Source organism: Branchiostoma floridae, chromosome 1 (assembly GCF_000003815.2).
Source record: "Branchiostoma floridae strain S238N-H82 chromosome 1, Bfl_VNyyK, whole genome shotgun sequence".
NCBI lineage: Eukaryota > Metazoa > Chordata > Leptocardii > Amphioxiformes > Branchiostomatidae > Branchiostoma > Branchiostoma floridae.
In genome coordinates, this window is record NC_049979.1 from 2,690,417 (window position 1) to 2,711,861 (window position 21,445).

The 21,445-nt window shown below is 43.0% G+C and overlaps 2 protein-coding genes across 2 annotated transcripts in view; one reads left to right on the forward strand and one right to left on the reverse strand.

Moving 5' to 3' along the window:
• Positions 1–21,445, reverse strand: part of LOC118423339 (formin-2-like) — a 97,179-nt gene that overhangs the window by 71,860 nt on the left and 3,874 nt on the right. The window contains exons 2-14 of the mRNA XM_035831464.1: positions 20,330–20,484; positions 18,065–18,151; positions 17,462–17,609; positions 15,716–15,777; positions 14,603–14,737; positions 12,106–12,736; positions 11,612–11,702; positions 10,469–10,625; positions 8,641–8,643; positions 6,935–7,022; positions 6,106–6,167; positions 4,348–4,427; positions 3,148–3,277 (exon numbers count right to left, since the gene is read on the reverse strand). Coding sequence (XP_035687357.1) covers positions 3,148–3,277; positions 4,348–4,427; positions 6,106–6,167; positions 6,935–7,022; positions 8,641–8,643; positions 10,469–10,625; positions 11,612–11,702; positions 12,106–12,736; positions 14,603–14,737; positions 15,716–15,777; positions 17,462–17,609; positions 18,065–18,151; positions 20,330–20,484 — 1,829 coding nt within the window. The remainder of the gene's footprint in view (positions 1–3,147; positions 3,278–4,347; positions 4,428–6,105; positions 6,168–6,934; positions 7,023–8,640; positions 8,644–10,468; positions 10,626–11,611; positions 11,703–12,105; positions 12,737–14,602; positions 14,738–15,715; positions 15,778–17,461; positions 17,610–18,064; positions 18,152–20,329; positions 20,485–21,445) is intronic.
• LOC118426776 lies at positions 20,545–21,419 on the forward strand. The gene is made up of 2 exons (XM_035836322.1): positions 20,545–20,981; positions 21,294–21,419. The coding sequence occupies exons 1-2, from the start codon at positions 20,577–20,579 to the stop codon at positions 21,387–21,389; spliced, it is 501 nt and encodes a 166-aa protein (XP_035692215.1). The 5' UTR covers positions 20,545–20,576; the 3' UTR covers positions 21,390–21,419.

Consider the following 21,445-nt stretch of genomic DNA (forward strand, 5'->3'; position numbering starts at 1 on the left):
CTGCAAAAACCGCAAATATTTCTGCATTTTACAGTAAGTAGTTCATGACTAGCAGTTTGTTCTCAGACTTGTGCTAACAGAGTTTCAGGAGCACTGGGAGTATAGCACCACGTGAAGGGGTTATATGTAGAGTTGGACATAGCAATGATGGCACTGCAAAAACCGCAAATATTTCTGCATTTTACAGTAAGTAGTTCATGACTAGCAGTTTGCTCTCAGACTTGTGCTAACAGAGTATCAGGAGCACTGGGAGTATAGTCCCACCTTTAACAGGGAAGGGTTAATGTAGAGTTGTACATAGCAATGATTTAGAGCTACCCAGCCAATACCACTGTTTTCAGGACAAGTAACTGTTACTTGTAGTTTAGCAGTTTGTTCTCAGACTTGTGCTAACAGAGTATCAGGAGCACTGGGAGTATAGTCCCACCTTTAACAGGGAGGGGTTTTTTAATGTAGAGTTGTACCACAAATGGACGTAGCTTTACTCAGGGCTACCCATCCCATACCACTGTTTTCAGGACAAGTAACTGTTACTTGTAGTTTAGCAGTTTGTTCTCAGACTTGTGCTAACAGAGTATCAGGAGCACTGGGAGTATAGTCCCACCTTTAACAGGTAAGGGGTTAATGTAGAGTTGTACCACAAATGGAAGTAGCTTGACTCAGAGATACCCAGGCCATACCACTGTTTTCAGGACAAGTAACTGTTACATGTAGATTAGCAGTTTGTTCTCAGACTTGTGCTAACAGAGTATCAGGAGCACAGGGAGTATAGCACCACCTTTAACAGGGAAGGGTTAATGTAGAATTGTACCACAAATGGACGTAGCTTGACTTGGGGCCCATACCACTGTTTTCAGGACCAGTAACTGTTAAACTGTTAATTGTAGTTTAGCAGTTTGCTCTCAGACTTGTGCTAACAGAGTATCAGGAGCACAGGGAGTATAGCACCACCTTTAACAGGGAAGGGTTAATGTAGAATTGTACCACAAATGGACGTAGCTTGACTTGGGGCCCATACCACTGTTTTCAGGACCAGTAACTGTTAAACTGTTAATTGTAGTTGAGCAGTTTGCTCTCAGACTTGTGCTAACAGAGTATCAGGAGCACAGGGAGTATAGCCCCACCTTTAACAGGGAAGGGTTAATGTAGAGTTGTACCACAAATGGACCACACTGACAGACGTGGTGTCCCGGAGGTGCTCAACTCTAGCCCCCACCCTGCCACAACTCTGCCCAGACACTGGCTACTGGGAAACACAATCTGTTACTACAGGTGAAAATGGTCCTGCTTCTCAGTGTCTGCCACTGTGGGCCATTCGGAACCCATTCTTCGTATGTCGTCTCTGTGGGCAGATTTTTACCCATTTCCAAAATGTTTCATCAACTCTACCTAATATGTTTGCAAGGAAAGTTTGCCATGAAACCATTGAAAAATGAGAGTTGTAAATGTAAAACATTTTAACACAAAACCCGATAACTTATTACCTCCATGAAGAAATGGGCAGCATTTGTGTGACTGATTATTGTTGACTAAGATAACTCAAGTTGGTGGGCTGTAACAAAAACTGGACATGATTTGATTTAGGCCCACTAGCAGCTTCCCTTGGTACTGCAGCAGAATTTCTGGTTTTGGTATCTTGCATTCTGGACATGCTTACGATTTTTGGGTGGTAGATAGCTTGTTGTTTTTGATTTCCCGTTGCATCAAATTTGGGGTCTCGAAACATTGTAACCCATAAAATCGTGTTTACATCGCCCTGTCATCTCCTCCAATTCCTGCTACTTCAGCGCTGAAAGGCTTTGATATTACCAGCAAGTTTTGGGTGGGTGCTGACGGCTGGGCCCTCTTTAGGGAGACCCTAATGTCGTCACCTTCTGACACGCAGGCAGACAGGACTGACCTGTCTCTAAACATTGGGACTGTGTGTGTACATGATATCTACCAAAAGATTCACTTCCAGCGTGCCTCTGTCCAGTAAATCTATAGTTGGTCATGCAAGTGTTAGCTTTACCTGTTTTTATTGTAAAAACTATTTTATTCTATTACTTGTACATACATGTACATGTCAATTTTGTACTTATTGTATATGTCTGTGGCCACGATACCAGCCTCGGTGCCTAGTGTTCCACAGTGTATTGTTTTGATAAAACCTGAATAAAGAACAAAGAAAGTAAACATTGGCAGGGGATCCACCGTGACACACTGGTGTAGTGTTGTGTAAAACAATGTTCCGAAAAAAGATAGAGGTGTAAAATGTTGAACTGCCTGTTACCCAGTCCTGATTGGGTTGTGCAATTTGATGCTTGTTGGGTCCTGAACTTGGAACATGTTTTATATGGCACATTCTTCGAGTCAAATAAAAGTATTGGAGTACTTAAGTTGTGGACAGATCTTTGTGACATTTCATACATGAGTTGGTGTCATCAGCAAAAAGGACAGGTTTGATTATGGGCCTTCTAGCAGCTTTCTATGGTACTACAGCAGAACTTGCAGTGTTTGTATCTAATTGCAAACTTAAGTAAAGTACTGGCTGAATGTTGTGAAGTTAATTATGGTGATTTGGTCCTAGATTAGAAAGATATCATATGGCACGTTGTCAAAGTTGGATACAAGTTTTGGAAGAGTCTTAAGTTGTGGCTGAAGGTTCCCCATACCATGGTGCTTGTTGGGTCTTCAGTTTTACAGAACACACTTTATGACATACTTTTGTAAGATACAAATCATGAAGTATTTAAGTCTTGAAACAGTCTTAACTTGTGATTTAAACTTATTTAGGTCGCTACATCTCCGCTTGCAGGTGAGGTTCTACAAGCTCTTTGATTTGCAAGATTTTGTATGGCACACTTTTGTCAGAGACAAATCATGGAACTTTGAAGTCCTGAAACAGTCTTAAGTTGTGGCTGAGGGTTGCCCATTATACGCTGCTTGTTGGGTACGGATTGAAGAAACTGTATGTCACATCTAATACAAATCTTAGAGTTCCTAAGTCTTGAAACAGTCTTAAGTTGTGGCTGAAGGTTGCCTATGAAACAGTGCTCGTTGGGTACGGATTTTGAAGAAACTGTATGGCACATTTCTTAAGTCAGATACAAATCTTGGACACAGTCTTAAGTTGCGGCTGAAGGTTTTAAGGACATGGCGCCTCACCTTGCAGACGTTTTTGAAGTTGTCGAGCCTCTGCCTGATGGTCAGGATGCTCTCCTGGAACTGGGCCTGAAAGGTGAAGCAGAACACACGGTCTCCAAAGCTCGGGATGTTCGACAGTTCAAACAGAAACCTGCAACAAGAAAACAGATGTTTGTTTGTTTGCTACTTTATTTGGTCATTTATGATAGTGAGTGCATGTGAAGCAGAACACACAGCTCGGGATGTTTGACAGTTCATACAGAAACCTGCAACAAGAAAACATATGTTTGTTTGTTTGCATGTTTGGTTGTTTGAAGCAGAACACACGGTCTCCAAAGCTCGGGATGTTCGACAGTTCAAACAGAAACCTGCAACAAGAACACAGATGTTTGTTTGTTTGCTAGTTTATTTGGTCATTTATGATAGTGAGTGCATGTGAAGCAGAACACACAGCTCGGGATGTTTGACAGTTCATACAGAAACCTGCAACAAGAAAACATATGTTTGTTTGTTTGCATGTTTGGTTGTTTGAAGCAGAACACACGGTCTCCAAAGCTCGGGATGTTCGACAGTTCGAACAGAAACCTGGAAGAAGAAAACAGATGTTTGTTTGTTTGATTGTTTATTTGGTCACTTATGATAGTGAGTGAATATGAAGCAAAACACACAGTCTATGAAGCTTGGGATGTTTGACAGTTCATACAGACACCTGCAACAAGAACACAGATTTTGTTTGTTGCTATGTTTGGTGTAAAGAGAACACAGGGTCTCTGAAACTCGGGATGTTCGACAGTTGGTACAGAAACCTGCAAAAAGATGTTTGTTTGTTTGTATGTTTGGTTGTTTGAAGCAGAACACACGGTCTCCGAACTCGGGATGTTTGATAGTTCGTACAGAAACCTGGAACAAGGACGCATATCAGTTTGTTTGTTGAAGCAAAAAACAGTCATGGTCCCCAATGCTTACATTACAGACAGGGATTCAGACTTGTTGTACACTTACAAGTTGTTGTACTAGCTCTCCCTCACTCACTCACTCACTCACTCACTCACTCACTCACCCACTCACTCACTCACCCACTCTCACTCACTCGCTCACTCACTCCCTAGCTCGCTCGCTCGCTCACTCAACCACTCACTCACTCACTCAATCAATCAATCAATCAATCAACAAGATTTCTACACTGTTAGTTCATGAGAATGAAGAGGAAACGGTACTCACTGTTCAGGCTTGTCCAGTGGAGTGTCCACCTTGGCCACTAGATGGCGCTTAATCTTGTCCAGCTCGTCTGACTGGGGGCGCTGAGGGGTAAGGCAGTCATTAATATTTAAATAAAGATTTACCATGTTTGTGGAATGATTGACATAACAGGTGACTATCACTTTTTCAAGAACCCAGAGACCAGTCTGTAGGTTTGACCCACTCACACTGGAACGGAACCCTATGCTTTTCGATGCGATAAGAGTAGGCAGGTTCTTAAACGTGCACTTGAGTGTGGCTCTTTCCAAACATGGCACCTCCATTAAACTTCCTATCCGAGGGACGGCCCTAGCCGAAGCTAGGTACTCATTTTCACCTGAGTAAAGTGAGGAAAGTCGTGTAAAGTGCCTTTCCCAAGGGCACAAGATTGGGCTGAAGGGTAAGGCAGTCATGAATAACTTCATCAGGTCTCAGTCTCAGTACATTTCTTTATTTCTTTATTTGGATTTATCACAGGGTGAAGGGGAGGGCGAAACAGGTGCAAACTGCTTTGAAGGTTGCCCTCCTGCACATAAAAACACATACATAGCACAATATAGACTATACAATAATATATACAATAGAAGTTCAAGTACAGAGGATCAGGTCCCGGTGTGGACCTGAACCTGGACCTAACTCAGTGACTGTTTGTGAAAATTCGTGGATAGGCAATATTCAATGGTCGGATTTGCTACAAAGGAATCTATTTGGCAGAGTAAAAACTTAACAGAAATGTCTGTAAACTCTGCTCTACTTTGCTCTTGTTATGAAAGAGAACTTAACTTTTTCATTTCAAAAAATTGTTTGAAGTCATGGACTGTCAAATTTGTACTGGAATGTTGTTGAACTTTTGATCCAACACAAAGAAAAATCACTCGCAACAAAATGACAGTGGAAAATTCAGATGCTGAGTGACTTTTCTTTGTGTTTGATTTGATCAAGGAAAATCACTCGACATACCTATAGCTACATGTACATTATTCTGATGAAGACCATGACTTGCAAATTCATATGGTGTGGGGATCAAAAGTTCAATTCAACTATCTACGTTTATGAAGGTTAGACATCCAGGTAAGCAATACTTTCCAGTACATGGGACCCCGCCTTGCAACACAAAGGACAATAGTTTTTCCTACGGTGTTGTCTGACCATAGGAAGTATGCTAACTTGATTTGCATTTGTGTAAACTTTTGCTTACGATCCTAACGATTTAGTGGTTAAACCAGTTTTTCTAGTTAGCTGTACTGGTATTGAATTGTTCTGACTAGTTCATTCTTTCAAAGCTGAAGAAGAGTGATGGATGTCACTCGAAACGTCCGGAAATAGATATCCGTTTCTATCCAGTTGTAGAGATTGAATTGTATTTGAATTCAACTATCTGTTTGGCATTATGAGTATTGTATCACTGAAAAAAATACAATTATTCTTTTGAGCCTCAAAATCTCTCCATATTTGTTGTCTCTCATCTAATTTATGAACGCTTTCTCAGAGAACTTAGGATTTTGTCCATCAAGGCTAGACATCCAAGTAATAAGATATGCCAAACAGCAGTTACTCAAGCAACTGGATATGGTTTTGGAAATGCTAAGATGCTTCAGGTGCCTTTTGTCAGTGACATTGAGGGTTCTTGTTGAAGAGCAGGTTTTACACACTAAGAAGGGGAACTTGATATGTAAAGGGTTAACACAAATTTTAGATAGTCCATTGGGAAACAAAAGTAAGACCACAAAGGTTACTTACGATTTCGTAGAGAGCATTGAGATTCTCCAGGTCCAGATGGGTGGTGTCCATGTTGAGAACAGCTGCATTGGGAAAGAAACAGGCAACATGTTATAAGAATATGACAAGGAACAAGAACAAAATTATATCACTGTGACTAGAAACAAATGCCAAGTTATAAGAATATGACAAAGAACACGGACAAAACAAAAATAATATGACACGAAACAAATACCAAGTTATAAGAATATGACAAGAAACAAATACCAAGTTATAAGAATATGGCAACGAGCAAGCACCAAGTTATAAGAATATGGCAAGACACAAATACCAACTATCATAATATGACAAGGGACAAGCATTAAGTTACAAGAATATGACAAGAAACAAGCACCAACTTGGCCAAGTTATAAGAGTTTGGCAAAGATATGACAAGGAACATGAACAAAATAAAAAGAACATGACAAGAAACAAAAACCAAGTTATGAGAACATGACAAGGAACAAGCACCAAGTCAAAAAGATGAGACATGACATTGTTCCCACCTTAACTTACACATTCTGACAATGAACATGTCTTTTTTTCTAACTTTGACTCTCACAGAACAAAGTGACAAAGTTTGTACAGCTGTGGAGAATGCACTAAGTTAGCAGAAAGCGTGACAGATGAAAATGTGAAACAGTGCTTGAAATACTTTTTTCTGCCACACCACAGTCCCTCCCGGTGTGAGTGGATTCATTAAACCTGTCTGGATATGCAGCTTGTACTCTTTAGCACAAACCTGATGTGTTATGCTTTAAGGCAGATTAATGGGTTTGCAAAACAAACAAACAAACAAACAAACGCTGACCGTTCTCGATGTCGGCCATCTCGGCGTGCAGACTGGACATGAGGATGCCGACCTGCTGCGACCTCTTGCTGTCCAGCAGCTTGGCCACCTGCAGGGAACACACATGACCTCGAGACAGAACAGCACAAGGTCAGCTGTCCTACCATTAGGCACTACTGAACAGCACAAGGTCAGATATCCTACCATTAGGCACTATTGAACAGCACAAGGGCAGCTGCCCTACCATTAGGCACAGTTGAACAGCACAAGGTTAGCTATCCTACCATTAGGCACAGTTGAACAGCACAAGGTCAGCTGTCCTACCATTAGACACTACTGAACAGCACAAGGTCAGCTGTCCTACCATTAGGCACTATTGAACAGCACAAGGTCAGCTGTCCTACCATTAGACACTACTGAACAGCACAAGGTCAGATATCCTACCATTAGGCACTATTGAACAGCACAAGGTCAGCTGTCCTACCATTAGACACTACTGAATAGCATCTATAGATAGCAACTATTGAACAGCACAGGGTCGGCTGTCCTACAGCTAGCAACTAAAGAAAAGCACAAGGTCAACTATTCTAATGTAAGCAACTAAAGAACAGCACAAGGTCAGCTATCCTACTGTTAGGCACTATTTATCAGCACAATGTCAGCTGTCCTACTGTTAGGCACTGTTTAACAGCACAAGCTGCCCAAACAGGCATTGCCCAGTAAATACTGAACGTTATATGATTCGAATTCAAAGTTTTTGTTTAATTAGTATGGTGATTTCAACTATGGTATAGTAATTTTTCATAACCCTACAAAGGAGCTGACTACCTCTATGCATCGATGCTACTCAACTTTAAAATGTTGTCATCTGGCCAAATGAGGTCTAAATGTACCAACAGACCATACAGCTTAAGCCACACAAATCATGTGTAAGTTCAGTATCATTTGAAAAGCTAGAACTGTTGCAGAATTGTCTAAATCTCAATATGTTACAGCAAGATTGGTCAGCTTTACTAGGAATCTAAAGCTGGAATTGTATCAGTCTAACAACTACGTCTGAAATTTTCATTCCCTAGTTTCAAACTTAGAAACCGAGCAATGGCCATCTACATCAGCCCCACAACTAAAACCAGTGCACCTATAATGCCACAGTTAGTGGGTGAATATTGGACATTATTTCTAACCCTAGCGTGGCAAACTCTGCTGGCAGGGGCCTTTCTATCAAGACTGACCAAACTCTGATCTTCCTTCAAGGTCAAAACAACAAGTCCTTATTCGGTATGTCAAATACTTTATCTTCCGACATTTTTCTTTTCCTTGTCTTATTGTCTTACACATGTATATACACCATTGAACATCATGCATGGAAACATCAGGGAAAGAAGAAAGAGATGTACATTTTGTAGGTAACGGAAAAGAAAGGAGGACAATACCAGAGAAAGGGCTGGCATTACACTAAACTAAACGTCAAGAACAGAAAACAGAGAAAGGTGGAGAAAAATGGTGGTCATATCTTCTTTGGTGCGCCAATGGTCAAATTATGGTTAGACTAAGAAAGGGATATATGAAATAAACAATGTCATGTATACAACCTTACTTTTGCCATCCTAGTTAAGTTTTGTGCTTTTCAATTACCGAAGAATGTACAAAATATGCAAAGCAAAACAGTAAAGAAAAGAAAGAATGGAAGGAAAGAAAGACAGTAGGAGAGATATATAGATACTTACACTCTAGAAAAGACAGGAGACAGCAGATAAAGAACAAGACAGCATAAGTAAGAGTCAAGAAGTAAATACTGAAGTCTGGAGTGCAACTACCCCCTCTAGCAGTTGTGAACATTACTGCAGGCATTTGTGGAATAAGCCACCATTGACTTTTCTGGATCTTTTCCATTACATCTATTAATTTTCAGAGTATTTCAATGCAACCGTGCAAGGTAATAAAAGCTGGCAAAATCATCCATAACACACTCAGCATAAATATAACTTTCTGAGTGCAATAGTGTACTTATTTTGAATGTTGAAAGGTAGTTGACCTACCAGCATGCTAATAGCTTGATCACATTTTAAATCTTTCTCACAAAGGTACTCATTTTGTGTTGGAAATCATGCATATATGGATGCAAACTTGATTGACATAATTCTTTTTTTGGAAACACAAATACTGTTGGTAGCCACGCTCACTTACACTGGGAAAAAAGCACAGTTAATGAGGTATAATCCTTTCTCATGCGGCGGCCATGATAGATCTAAAACGAGTTCAATGAGGCAAACAAAAGGCTGTCCAACATAATTAGCAGTTCAACCAATGATAGCAAGGAAATTAGAAAATTGACCAATAAGAGAATGGCTGCATGTCCGTCAAATATTTGCATTATTATGTTTTTATTTTGAATCTCTTAAGGGGGAGAAGGAGGTGAAGGAGGTCAAGGGTCAGATCCAAGATGGCCGCATCCTTGGATCCTGCTGCACATGGAATATGTATCCATCTTAATCTGTTGTGTGGAGGGTCTCTTGTAGGCCAATTTTAGTGTTATTGGATGTAGATGACAGGGTTTAATGTGTCCTTATGTTCATTTTTTGTTTTGTTTACATAGTTAGACCGCATGACATGCCAATATCCAACAGCCTTTCTGCCCCCCTCCCACTCTTGTTTATATATATTTTTATTGACTTTTTCTTCAATTACTTTGGCCCATCAACATTTCTATAATCCACTTTAGCAGTTTTCCGTCCCTCTTCGATAAGGGACAGGATCTGGCAGCCCTCGACCCCTCCCCCTACTCAGGGTTACCGAGTTGGCCAGACAGGGGTCATCAGCTGGAGTGGAAGCAGCCTGTCTAAGGGACGAGCCCCCGATACAAAGCTCCTACCTGACCTGGGGTAGCTTCATCGCGGCAGCTGGCAATAAACTGACAGACTGGTGTGATGGATGATGTGATAGCCCAGTTAGTGCGGTTACAGGTTGGCGTCAGGAAGGATATCCGGCCGTAAAAAACCCTATCCAAACCGAAATGGAAAGTTCTTCATACAGATAAAGGCACAGGCAGTGCCGGTAGCAGTCACCGACCAGCAGCCGGTATTGTCGCGGGCCTCGCTGACTTGCGGGTGCGGAAGGTAGGGTCCGGCCATCGAGGCAAACCATGGTGTTGAAGCCCAGAGCTGGACTCACTGGACGGACCAGCAGCATGGAAGCACAGTGTGAAGACTATTCCGACTGCTGCCTACCCCTGTGCCAGGGATCCCAGCAGCAGTATAATCAAAAATGGATACGACGATAAGGGACTATGATGTCGGTCTACGCTACTCTAAATTGCTAAATCTTTCGGTGCATAACACTAGTTATAATATTTATCATTTGATCTTATATTGTGAAAATTTGTGTGGTTTGGGGGAAAACTAAGTGGGAGCTGGTTTTAGACACAAGTTTTGTCTGTTTGCCTCATTGAGCTCGTCTTCGATCTATCATGGCCACCGTGTGAGAGAGATGTATACTTTCCCTCGACAAAACCAAGAATCATCATCTCTAGAAGCCATTCAGAATTGGTCATCCTACCTTTTTCGCTTTAGGCTTTTTGTATGTGTCTGACAGAGGCTTCCTCTTGGGCGTGTTCTGCGGTTTGGCGAACAGTTCTTCGAACTCGTCCTTGTCGAAGCTTGGCTCCTCCAGCTTGTCCCACAGGGTCTGGATGTCTTCTGTGCCAAACTGCATCCTAGTGGTTAGACAAGGTACTGCAGGTAAGTCAAAGGTGTACCAAAGTTTCAGGGCAGATTATAATCTCCAAGCAGATCCATGGTGGCGTAATATAGTGGCCAAGGAGTAAAGCCGGCCAAAGGTTTGATACTATATCAGGCCACCGTGGATCTGCTTGGAGATTAGGCAGATTACACAGTCACTCCTGGCCATAGGAAACTATGAAAAGGTGCTGTGAATCCTTTTAATATTATTTATTATTAATGAAATTTGGCAATTTTAGCAGTTGGGTGGAACGAGTGGCTAATGGCATTTAATTTTACCAAAGAGAACATTTTTTCTAGCTGTCCTCAGAGTGATCAAGTAATGGAAGGGTTTGCAGATATGCAATAATCCTTGTGCAGTTATTTACTGTTTGTTTGTTTGTACATACTGCATGACATCCTTGTCCATGATTTGTTTGTTTCTTTGTATGCCCTGCATGACAGCATTGTCATTGTGTAGTTGTTTGTTTGTTTGTTTGTACATACTGCATGGCAGCCGTCATTGAGCAGTTGTTTGTGTTTGTTTGTACATAATGCATGACAGCCTTGTTATTGTGCAGTTGTTTGTTTGTTTACTTGCTTGTACGTACTGCATGACAGCATTGTTATTGTGCAGTTGTTTGTTTGTTTGTTTGTTTGTACGTACTGCATGACAGCCGTCATTGAGCAGTTGTTTGTTTGTTTGTTGGCTTGTTTGTTTGTACGTACTGTAATAATTGCTTGTACTGTGATTAATTGTACGTACTGCATGACAGCCTTGTCCTTGCTTGTTTGTTTGTTTATTTGTTTGTAAATACTGTATGACAGCCTTGTCATTGTGCAGCTGTTTGTTTATTTATTTGCTTGTTTATTTGTACATACTGCATGACAGCCTTGTTATTGTGCAACTGTTTGTTTGTTTGTACATAATGCATGACGGCATCGTTATTGTGCAGTTGTTTGTTTGTTTGTTTGTACGTACTGCATGACAGCCTTGTCCTTGTGCAGCTGAATCCGGTTCCAGTACAGAGGCTTCATCGGTGAAGATGGCTCTACCAGTTGCTTACGGGGACCTGCAAGGAACGATGGTCAATTAAAAAAAACAGCAAGCTAACTGTGCTACAAGGGATACGCATTAGTCACTAAGGGAATCGCACAACAAATCTTAGGTCACATGACAAAGGTCAGTTGCATATTCAAAATCTAGACATCGAGCTGTGGCATTGGGAAAATACAGTGTGACGCGCAGAAATGAAGCAAAAAAAGTAGCTTGTTTAATGCTTTAAAGTAAACATATCATGCACAGAAACACTCAGAAACCTAAGAAGTTTGCATAAAAAGACAGTTTGCGTTTTACATAGTGATTTGTGTACTTTTCATAAAATTTGTTGGAATTTCATGAATTTGTGTGAAGGCTTAGGCATACCCTTTTGCAGCACAACCATTGTCTGCACTGTTAGAACTTGTTAGACATACCTGCTGGGGTCTGCAGCAGATGTGCCCTCCCTGGGAAGGCACCAGGGGGTGGGGGGATGCCACCTGGGGGAGGGGGGATACCACCAGGGGGTGGGGGTGGTGGAGGAACACCTCCTGGGGGAGGGGGTGGTGGTGGAACCATGCCAGGAAGGGGAGGGGGTGGGGGTACCCCCATGCCAGGGGGTGGGGGCGGTGGAGGTGGGGCTCCCATGCCAGGGGGTGGGGGAGGTGGTGGTGGGGCTCCCATGCCTGGGGGAGGTGGTGGAGGGGGTGGGCATGCCATCCCTGGGGGTGGGGGAGGTGGAGGGGGTACAGATCCTGCTCCTGGAGGGGGTGGGGGTCGGGGTACAGCTCCCGACGGTGTGGAGGTCTGAAACGGCAGCCCTGACAGCTGCCCGGGGGGTGGGGGAGGGGGCGGTGCAGGGGCAGGGGTTCTGGCTACAGCCCCGGGGGGTGTGGGGAGAGGGGCAGGGGTGCCGTCTACGATGACTGCTGTCGGCACGGCGGCCCCGCCCGACGACAGCTCCTTGATGATGCCGTCCTCGGAGGTGCAGGTGGCCTGGGACTTGGTGGCCGTGCACGAAACCTGCAGGACGGGCTTGTCGAAGGCTGCCTCCACGCCCACATCCACCTGCAACAGGGAACAGGGAAGGTGTGTGAGTGCAGGTACAGGCGTGTGAGTGTAGGTACAGCACGCCTATATCCACCTGCAACAGGGAACAGGTAAGGTGCGTGAGTGTTGGTCCAGGTGTGTGAGTGTAGGTACAACAGGGAACAGGTAGGGTGTATGAGTGTACATGTACATCCACCTGCAACAAGGAACAGGTAGGGTGTATGAGTGTACAAGTACATCCACCTACAACAAGGAACAGGTAGGGTGTATGAGTGTACATGTACATCCACCTACAACAAGGAACAGGTAGGGTGTATGAGTGTACAAGTACATCCACCTACAACAAGGAACAGGTAGGGTGTATGAGTGTACATGTACATCCACCTACAACAAGGAACAGGTAGGGTGTATGAGTGTACAAGTACATCCACCTACAACAAGGAACAGGTAGGGTGTATGAGTGTACATGTACATCCACCTGCAACAAGGAACAGGTAGGGTGTATGAGTGTACAAGTACATTCACCTGCAACAGGGAACAGGTAGGGTGTATGAGTGTACAAGTAGTGTACATCCACCTACAACAAGGAACAGGTAGGGTGTATGAGTGTACCTGTACATCCACCTACAACAGGGAACAGGTAGGGTGTATGAGTGTACATGTACATCCACCTGCAACAAGGAACAGGTAGGGTGTATGAGTGTACAAGTACATCCACCTGCAACAAGGAACAGGTAGGGTGTATGAGTGTACATGTACATCCACCTGCAACAAGGAACAGGTAGGGTATATGTCAGGAATAAGACTGGCCATGGCCATGTACTTATGCACACTGCATCAACGAATGATGGCGATGATTTGCCAACTGGATTTCCAAAATCATATTCAGTTGCTTGAGTAACTGCTATTTGGCAAGTCTTATTACCTGGAAGTCCAACCTTCATTGACGATGATGATGATGATCAACGATAAAAAAAAGAACTGATATTGCCACAGATACCCTGAACCTTCATTGTACATTCATGCCAAGTGGGTGAATGCACCAAGAACTATTTTTGGCCTTCACATATGACTATTGATTGGAGATATAACATATGTTGAATTTACAAATGTCAATCTGAAAAGAGATTTTGAAATTCCACATGTATGCAGTTTTTGTGCCAAGATTTAAAACACATCATATAAAGCTGGGACATAAAACTATAATCCTGCAACAACAACATGTGAACATTGGGCTGTATGGAGGGGGGAGACTAAAGGAGGAAAAATCATGATGTTAAATAGAAATAAATGTCATTACTATTGCAGGGCTTCCTTGGAAATCAGTTGTTGACAACTGAAGGTACCACCTTACAAGATTGACAAATAAAATAAATATGCTATGGTCGACAAAACAAACTGTGACTTAATAGAGTGCCGAGAGAAAGAAGAAATCTAAGTGGAAAACTATCCTCTGATGGCAGCAGTTTCTGCAGGTCCTGGATCTGGTTGATCAGGTTGTTGTTAAATAGAACTAAATGTCATCACTATGACTGACAAAACAAACTGTGACTACAGGGTGCAGTGGGAAAGAAGAAAGAAAAACTATCTCCACCTTCTTCCCCTCTGATGGTAGCAGCTTCTTGAGGTCCTGGATCTGGTCGATCAGGTTGTTGTTAAATAGAACTAAGTGTCATTACTATGGCTGAACAAAACAAACTGTGATTACAGAGGGAAGAAAGAAAGACTGTCCCCACTTTCTTCCCCTCTGATGGCAGCAGCTTCTTGAGGTCCTGGATCTGGTCGATCAGGTTGTTGTTAAATAGAACTAACTGTTATCACTATAACTGACAAGACAAACCATGACTACAGAAAGCAGACGGAAGAAAGAAAAACTGTCCCCACCTTCTTCCCCCCTGATGGCAGCAGCTTCTTGAGGTCCTGGATCTGGTCGATGAGGTTGGCCACCTCAGCCTCCAGCTTGGTCACCTTCACCGCATTCTCTCCCCTCAGCTGGAACACTGCCAGCTCATGCTTTTGCTGGGAAAGGAAATAAAGCAAGCATGCATGTTAAAGGCAACCTAGGCAATATTAGAGTGTTAAAAGTGGAAATATTCTGGATGAGGCAATCTGTATAAAATTGATATCTACTTCACTACATGCATATTCCTACATTTAAATTGTTATTTCATTCTTTGAGTGGTTAAAAACGGTGCAGAAACAAGCCGCACGACAATTCCTTAAATATTGGAACAAACAAAATAAGGCCTTGACCCTGTCAGTAACTGTTTTCTGGCGTTCTAAAACACAGTGGCATCAGCTTTTTCCTCCTTAAATGTCGGTACGAAATGGAATAGACTTGTTTTATCTTATTGTGTAGAAAAGTGCCAAAAAATTGACTTTGCAAATTGAAGCTCTATCAGTCGTGAGTCAGGTTAATATCGCTTAGGTTCCCTTTAATGTGCATGGTTCGGTGGTTAGCAACTTCTCTACTGGACTGGGACCTGTTTATCTAATAGATCTATCCTACATGGTTGTCCATCAAAACTGCCATTCAGCCAATATGAGTGTGGATGGACCTCAGTCAACTTTGTATGTATCTACGTTTTTTATGTAAAGTTGTGATGTAGCAGTGAATAGAAGATACTACTTTTTCTAATAAGGTCTAAAGATATGTGATTTCAATGTTCAAATTTAACTACTAAAACAAGTGTCACCACAGGTTTATACTAAAAAGTGTCCTTTTGGTGAAGTTTTTACTTCTTTAAAAGGAGTCATCCCCACATTTCATATACATATTTAAAAAAATCTGTATGCCTGCCACCTCTTTCTAAATGAACATAATACAAACAAAAGCAAAAAACAAAAAAAGCTATTTTGTGTTATCAAATCTGTAACACCACACAACTATTGCTATACCAACAATTAAATCTGTTAAATGTTATACCACACAACTACTGCTATATCAGCAATTAAATTCTATACCAAACAACTACTAAGGAACGGTTACTGACTCACATGAAGCTGTTCTATGTAGTCTTTGTTCTCCCTCTTCAATGTCATGATTGCATACTGATGCTCTGGAACATGAAAAACAAAAACAGAGAGTCAATCATTAGTCACTGCATTCTGCATCTATAGTTAAAGAGTCAATAGTCTTTTGTAAACAGCAACTAAAGAGCTACACTTTTTCTGGGACTTTTCTAGAGGCTACATGTACAAGAATCAATGGCCACAGTTCCTATCATCAGACATACAGATTGAAGCACTCACAGCATTTAGACATTTACTTTTAGACATTTGCGTAAAATATTAGACAAGATTGACTCCAAGTCAAACATTTCTTGCAATAGAATCGTAACTTGATTTGCACAAGCATTCAAAAGTCCAATCCCTATTACACTGCTTCTGCAAAATTATTCAATTCCTGAAATACGGCATGATGTAACCAAATATTTCAATGGGGAAAGGTCCCAACTATTCTGCTGAGAAGCAAACAGAGCAGCAAACCGGAGCTAGACGAGGATGGGCACCACTAGAAGTTCTGATTCCCAACAGGTTTTCCTCAGGGACAGGTGTTGATCATCAACCCCTTGTTGTTTCCACTCCAAACCTACTTTCCCTGCCTGAAAAATCTTGCACTCTTCTGAGATCTAAGGCTTAACAGGAAACTTTCATACTGTACAGAGTGGCTTAGCTTCTGTATCATAGTATCATAGAATTTAATTGAATATTATCACTCAAATTTCTGAACTGTTTATGATTACAATGAACAGGGTGACCGAATAATGTAGACATTAATTTGGACCAAAGTATGGAAACACCTGTTCCTCCTGTTAGTAACAGGTCACAGCTCACTCACTGAATGACATAAACCACCTGTTAGTAGAAACCATTATGGGAAACGCCGAACATGATCCATGCCATAAAATTGCTTTATCAAACTTATTATATACTTCCATCCTTCACAGCAAAAGGGAAGCAAATTGATTTTATGGTACATTCTTAACATTTTTGTACTTCGTTTCTTTGATCACTTTAGATTTAGATTGATACTGTATCACATGGGGTTCCACAGGGAACCTACATCTATAACAGTGGGGTTCAAGCACTGCCAAGCGACCATGCCAAACGGACTTAGGCCTTTTGGCAAAATAGGTAGCGTGCTGAGTTTGTGATCTGGCGGCCTGGGTTTGGCAGGTTTGCATCCCGGGAGTTAGGATATTGTTTCTTTCTGTTTCTACATCTTTCTTACACATCATTCACTGGCGAAAATTTGAACAGATTTCTAGAGTCTCTCAGTAAGTGTTCAACGCTTTTAAAGTCTTCCAATAATCTTTCAGTCATCTCAGTGATTCTTGGAAATCTCAGTCCTGTTAAAATAAGGCAGTAGAGGCAGAGGGTTGTTATCCATTGTGTCTGGGCTACAGCATTGGAAGGCACAATTCACGCACAGCCATAGGACTCTACGTTTTATACCACTTACACTGGGGGCTCCTACTCTTTCGATGAAGTGTACTGGGTTCTTCAAAGAGCTGGAGATGCAGTTCTCCTCAAACAGGGAACTTCCATTTAACATCCTCTCCAGGGACAGCTCTACCTAATGCTAAGAATTCATTTTCACCTGAGTGAGGTGTGGTAAATGCCTTTCCCAAGGGCACAACACCACGGATTTGAACCCAGGGCTTCTGGGTTATGAATGTGGGCCATACACTCTGCCATTACGCCACTCGGCCCCTCAGGCCTTTAGAATGTTATATTTACCTGCTTCCGTGTACCTGAGACCATCCTTGCTCTCGGGTTTGGGCGGCGGCCAGACGGGCGTGATGCGTCCTGGCGCGGCGCCTGGTGAGTTCAGGCCGTTGGTGCTCTGTAGCGCCGCATGGTGGTACCAGCAGTAGGTCGTCTCAGGCTGTGCAGGGTGAGAGGAGAGAAAAAAATAATAAAAATTTCACGGGTATGTAGTGGCAAGTGTGCAGATGTTGACACACTGGTAGCACCAAATCCGTACGTGTTTTTGGCACCTTTACACAGATTAGCCGTGAGGCACGGTGGGCGTCACTCCACCGTCATGGGGCCAGGGGCATGGCGAGTAGGGAACTAGGGACCTACTGATTCTGATTCGATGCTCTAGCCGTTGCGCCACACAGACAGCCTGGAGTGTGAAAGGAGAGAAAAATCAATCAAAATCGGCCCCTGCAGTTTTAAAAAAACTGCTAGGTGGCCCAAACTGGCACCGGGGCAGTTCAGGCCTTGGTGCTCTGCAGCGCCGCATGGTGGTACCAGCAGTAAGTCGTCTCAGGCTGCGCAGGGGAGAGGACAGAGGGATTAATCAAAATCAGCCCCCTGCAGTTTTAAAAAAGCTGCTAGGTGGCCCAAACTGGTGCCGGAGGAGTTCAGGCCGTTGGTGCTCTGTAGCGCCGCATGGTGGTACCAGCAGTAGGTCGTCTCAGGCTGCGGAGAGTGAGAGGACAGAAAAATTAATCAAAATCGGCCCCTGCAGTTTTAAAAAAGCTGCTAGGTGTCACCAAACTTGCTGCAATTGATATCAAGAACGGCAGTTCTACTGCAATTCCTTAGAAATAATCAAACTTGACCTTCATTTTCTCGAACCCAACACTAACTAACAAATATCATCAGGATACATGATTCAAACTTGCAACCTTTCGTTCAGGTCCAGGGGAACTAGATGTATGTTAAATGTATGCTACTACAAACTACTGGATGGAAAAATTATGATAATCATTTCTCCTTCACAACCACACAAAATATGGCACTGACTCTACTGTCCTGCCACCTTCTACAGTTACAGGACCTTCCTTTCATGCATAAGACAGTCCAACATGTTATCATTGCCAAGAATTCTAGAAAAAGGACAAGGAAAAGGTTTACACTCACAGTCAGTCAGCGATTTTAAACCTGCCTTCTTACTTACAACATACAGGTACTGTACCTCTGACTACCGCATACCTATATAAAACTAAGTGTATGAAAATTACGTACTACGTAACAGAGTAGGACTAAATCTTCTCTCTCTAAAAGACAACTAGCGGGCTTGGTATTTCCTCTGGACACAATATTCCCCTCCTGCCAATTCTCACACAACAGGCAGACAGACTGTGCCCCCTTGACACCCACCCATAATTCTCCCAATCCTGAAGACTAGTCGGGACAAACTAAACACAACCCCTGACTTGTCTTGAAGTAATTACAAGCTAAGATTGTGTCTCCTGCCCCCTTTTTCTCCATCTGTGAGGAAGCCTGCCAGATAACGCCAGCGTGCGAGGTGGATCAAGTTAGGACGAGGGGGAAAACCAAACACGGTGGGTCTGCGCTCGCTGACCCGGTTGCCAACCAACCAGAACTTAAACATTCTGGCACACCCACTCCTGCGAACACATTTGGTCCACATGTGTGTTCAGAAAGTCATCCAAGTGCTTTGTGGGCTTGACATTGGAGGGTAGTGACTCTGTGCAAGATTTACATGGGCTTAGCCAATAGTTTAGAGATGGCAAAGTGTCCGCTTGGTAATACTGTATCCATAGCAAATCCACCTACGGACCCGAAGGAAAGTGTAAGAAGTGAGAATGATGCTGTGCAGCTGTTGCAGTCTCACAACACAGGGTAAACAGTAACAGTTGACTGGAGGGTTGCTACTGTAGGGACTGTAGGTGCCAGTTTGATGATAAGGTGACCTGAAAGCTGGGGCTCTTAATCCAAGATGTTGTCACTCATTCTGCACACTACAGGTAAGGGCTGTAGCACTTGTAGCAATTAATGTTTAGGATAAGACGTTTTGGACCATTGTTCCCTAGCTGTACTTGTCAAACAGGGAAGGGGAATTTCTTGGTAAGTTGAACCTGTATTTACTGATACAGTAAAACCTGGCCCACTTGCCACCTGGCGCAACGAACCACCTCCAGTCATGTTAGCCACAGTTCCAACCAATTCTACATAGTAAGACCCTCTTGTCTTGGGGAAATAGACCCTCTGCTTTAGTGAGGATCAGTGACGGGCCGATACCGACTGCCAAGCACCTTTGACCCTTTGCTGACTGGGTCATTTCAACTTGATATGGGTAAGAGGACTGATAGAAAGCTTGTTGGTAAGCCCTTTATCTTATGTACGGATATATGGTTCTTAAAATCGTAACATAATGTTGACTACCGTCACAGATGAACTTACATTCAAGCCAAACCAGGGCTCTAGCCAGCTCAAAATTTTTTTCCGTCAGCCAATTTCAACCGTCGTGAAAACCGCGAAAATTCATTTTCCCTATGACACTGCAAAGTAGCAAATGTTGCCATTGAGACCTTAAAAAATAGGTTTTAATGAGATTATCGTATGCGAAAGGGCGCCGACACACATTGTCAACTATCATAACAATAGAAAAACAAACAGTGTGTGGCTTTTACGGCCGTGCACAGCGTCCCCAAGCCGCCTGTAGCTTCCACCAAGGATTTTTGTCCGTCAATCTTGACGGATTGGTTTTAAAAAATTTCCGTCAGACGAAGCAAATTTCCGGCAATTGACGGAAAAACGGACGCTGGCTAGAGCCCTGAGCCAAACCAATTATAAATGCATAGGATGGACACCAGGCTATCTGTAGCCCATCTCTCAGGTCTGACTTACGTTGAACTCCAGCTGAGCAGAGGTCTGGTCCAGCGGCTGGAGGATGCCCACAGCCAGCAGCCTGTTGCAGAACTGCAGGGCCAGGTCCAGCTCCGCAGCATCAGGACCAAACTCCTCATGGTCGGCAGGCATCAGCCACTCCACCAGCATCTTACCTACATGTGTACAACAGGCATCAGCCACTCCACCAGCATCTTACCTACATGTGTACAACAGGCATCAGCCACTCCACCAGCATCTTACCTACATGTGTACAACAGGCATCAGCCACTCCACCAGCATCTTACCTACATGTGTACAACAGGCATCAGCCACTCCACCAGCATCTTACCTACATGTGTACAACAGGCATCAGCCACTCCACCAGCATCTTACCTACATGTGTACAACAGGCATCAGCCACTCCACCAGCATCTTACCTACATGTGTACAACAGGCATCAGCCACTCCACCAGCATCTTACCTACATGTGTACAACAGGCATCAGCCACTCCACCAGCATCTTACCTACATGTATACAACAGGCATCAGCCACTCCACCAGCATCTTACCTACATGTGTACAACAGGCATCAGCCACTCCACCAGCATCTTACCTACATGTGTACAACAGGCATCAGCCACTCCACCAGCATCTTACCTACACAACACAGGTTTGGGCTCGTATAATTTAGGATAAGGACTAGAAGAAAATATTGTGTTTGGACCAAAGTCTAAAAAAAAATTGAATAAAAAAGATAATTCCTATCATCCAATACTAATTTTTTCAGGACTGAAACAGGAAACATTTTTTTGTAGGCCTCAGTACATCACCAATATGTTTGTCATAATTGAGTAGAGTAGAGACTCTGAGTAGAGTAGAGTTCTTCGGTTAGGCAGGAGTTGGCTGAAAGTATTTTACTTTGTGGAGGAAGTTTGACATTTAACACTTCTTTGTCTTTTTTGGGTGACCTCTCTTTCTCCAGCTGAGCCCACACAAGTCGAGTCCACTGTCTGTTGATGATGTCATGAACCACAGCGACCTTAGAGGCAACACAGTCATGACAGCAGCATTGGAGTAGCAGGAAAACAGAAGTTGACTTCACAATGTGCAAAAGTTAGGTGTGACGGGTCGTTC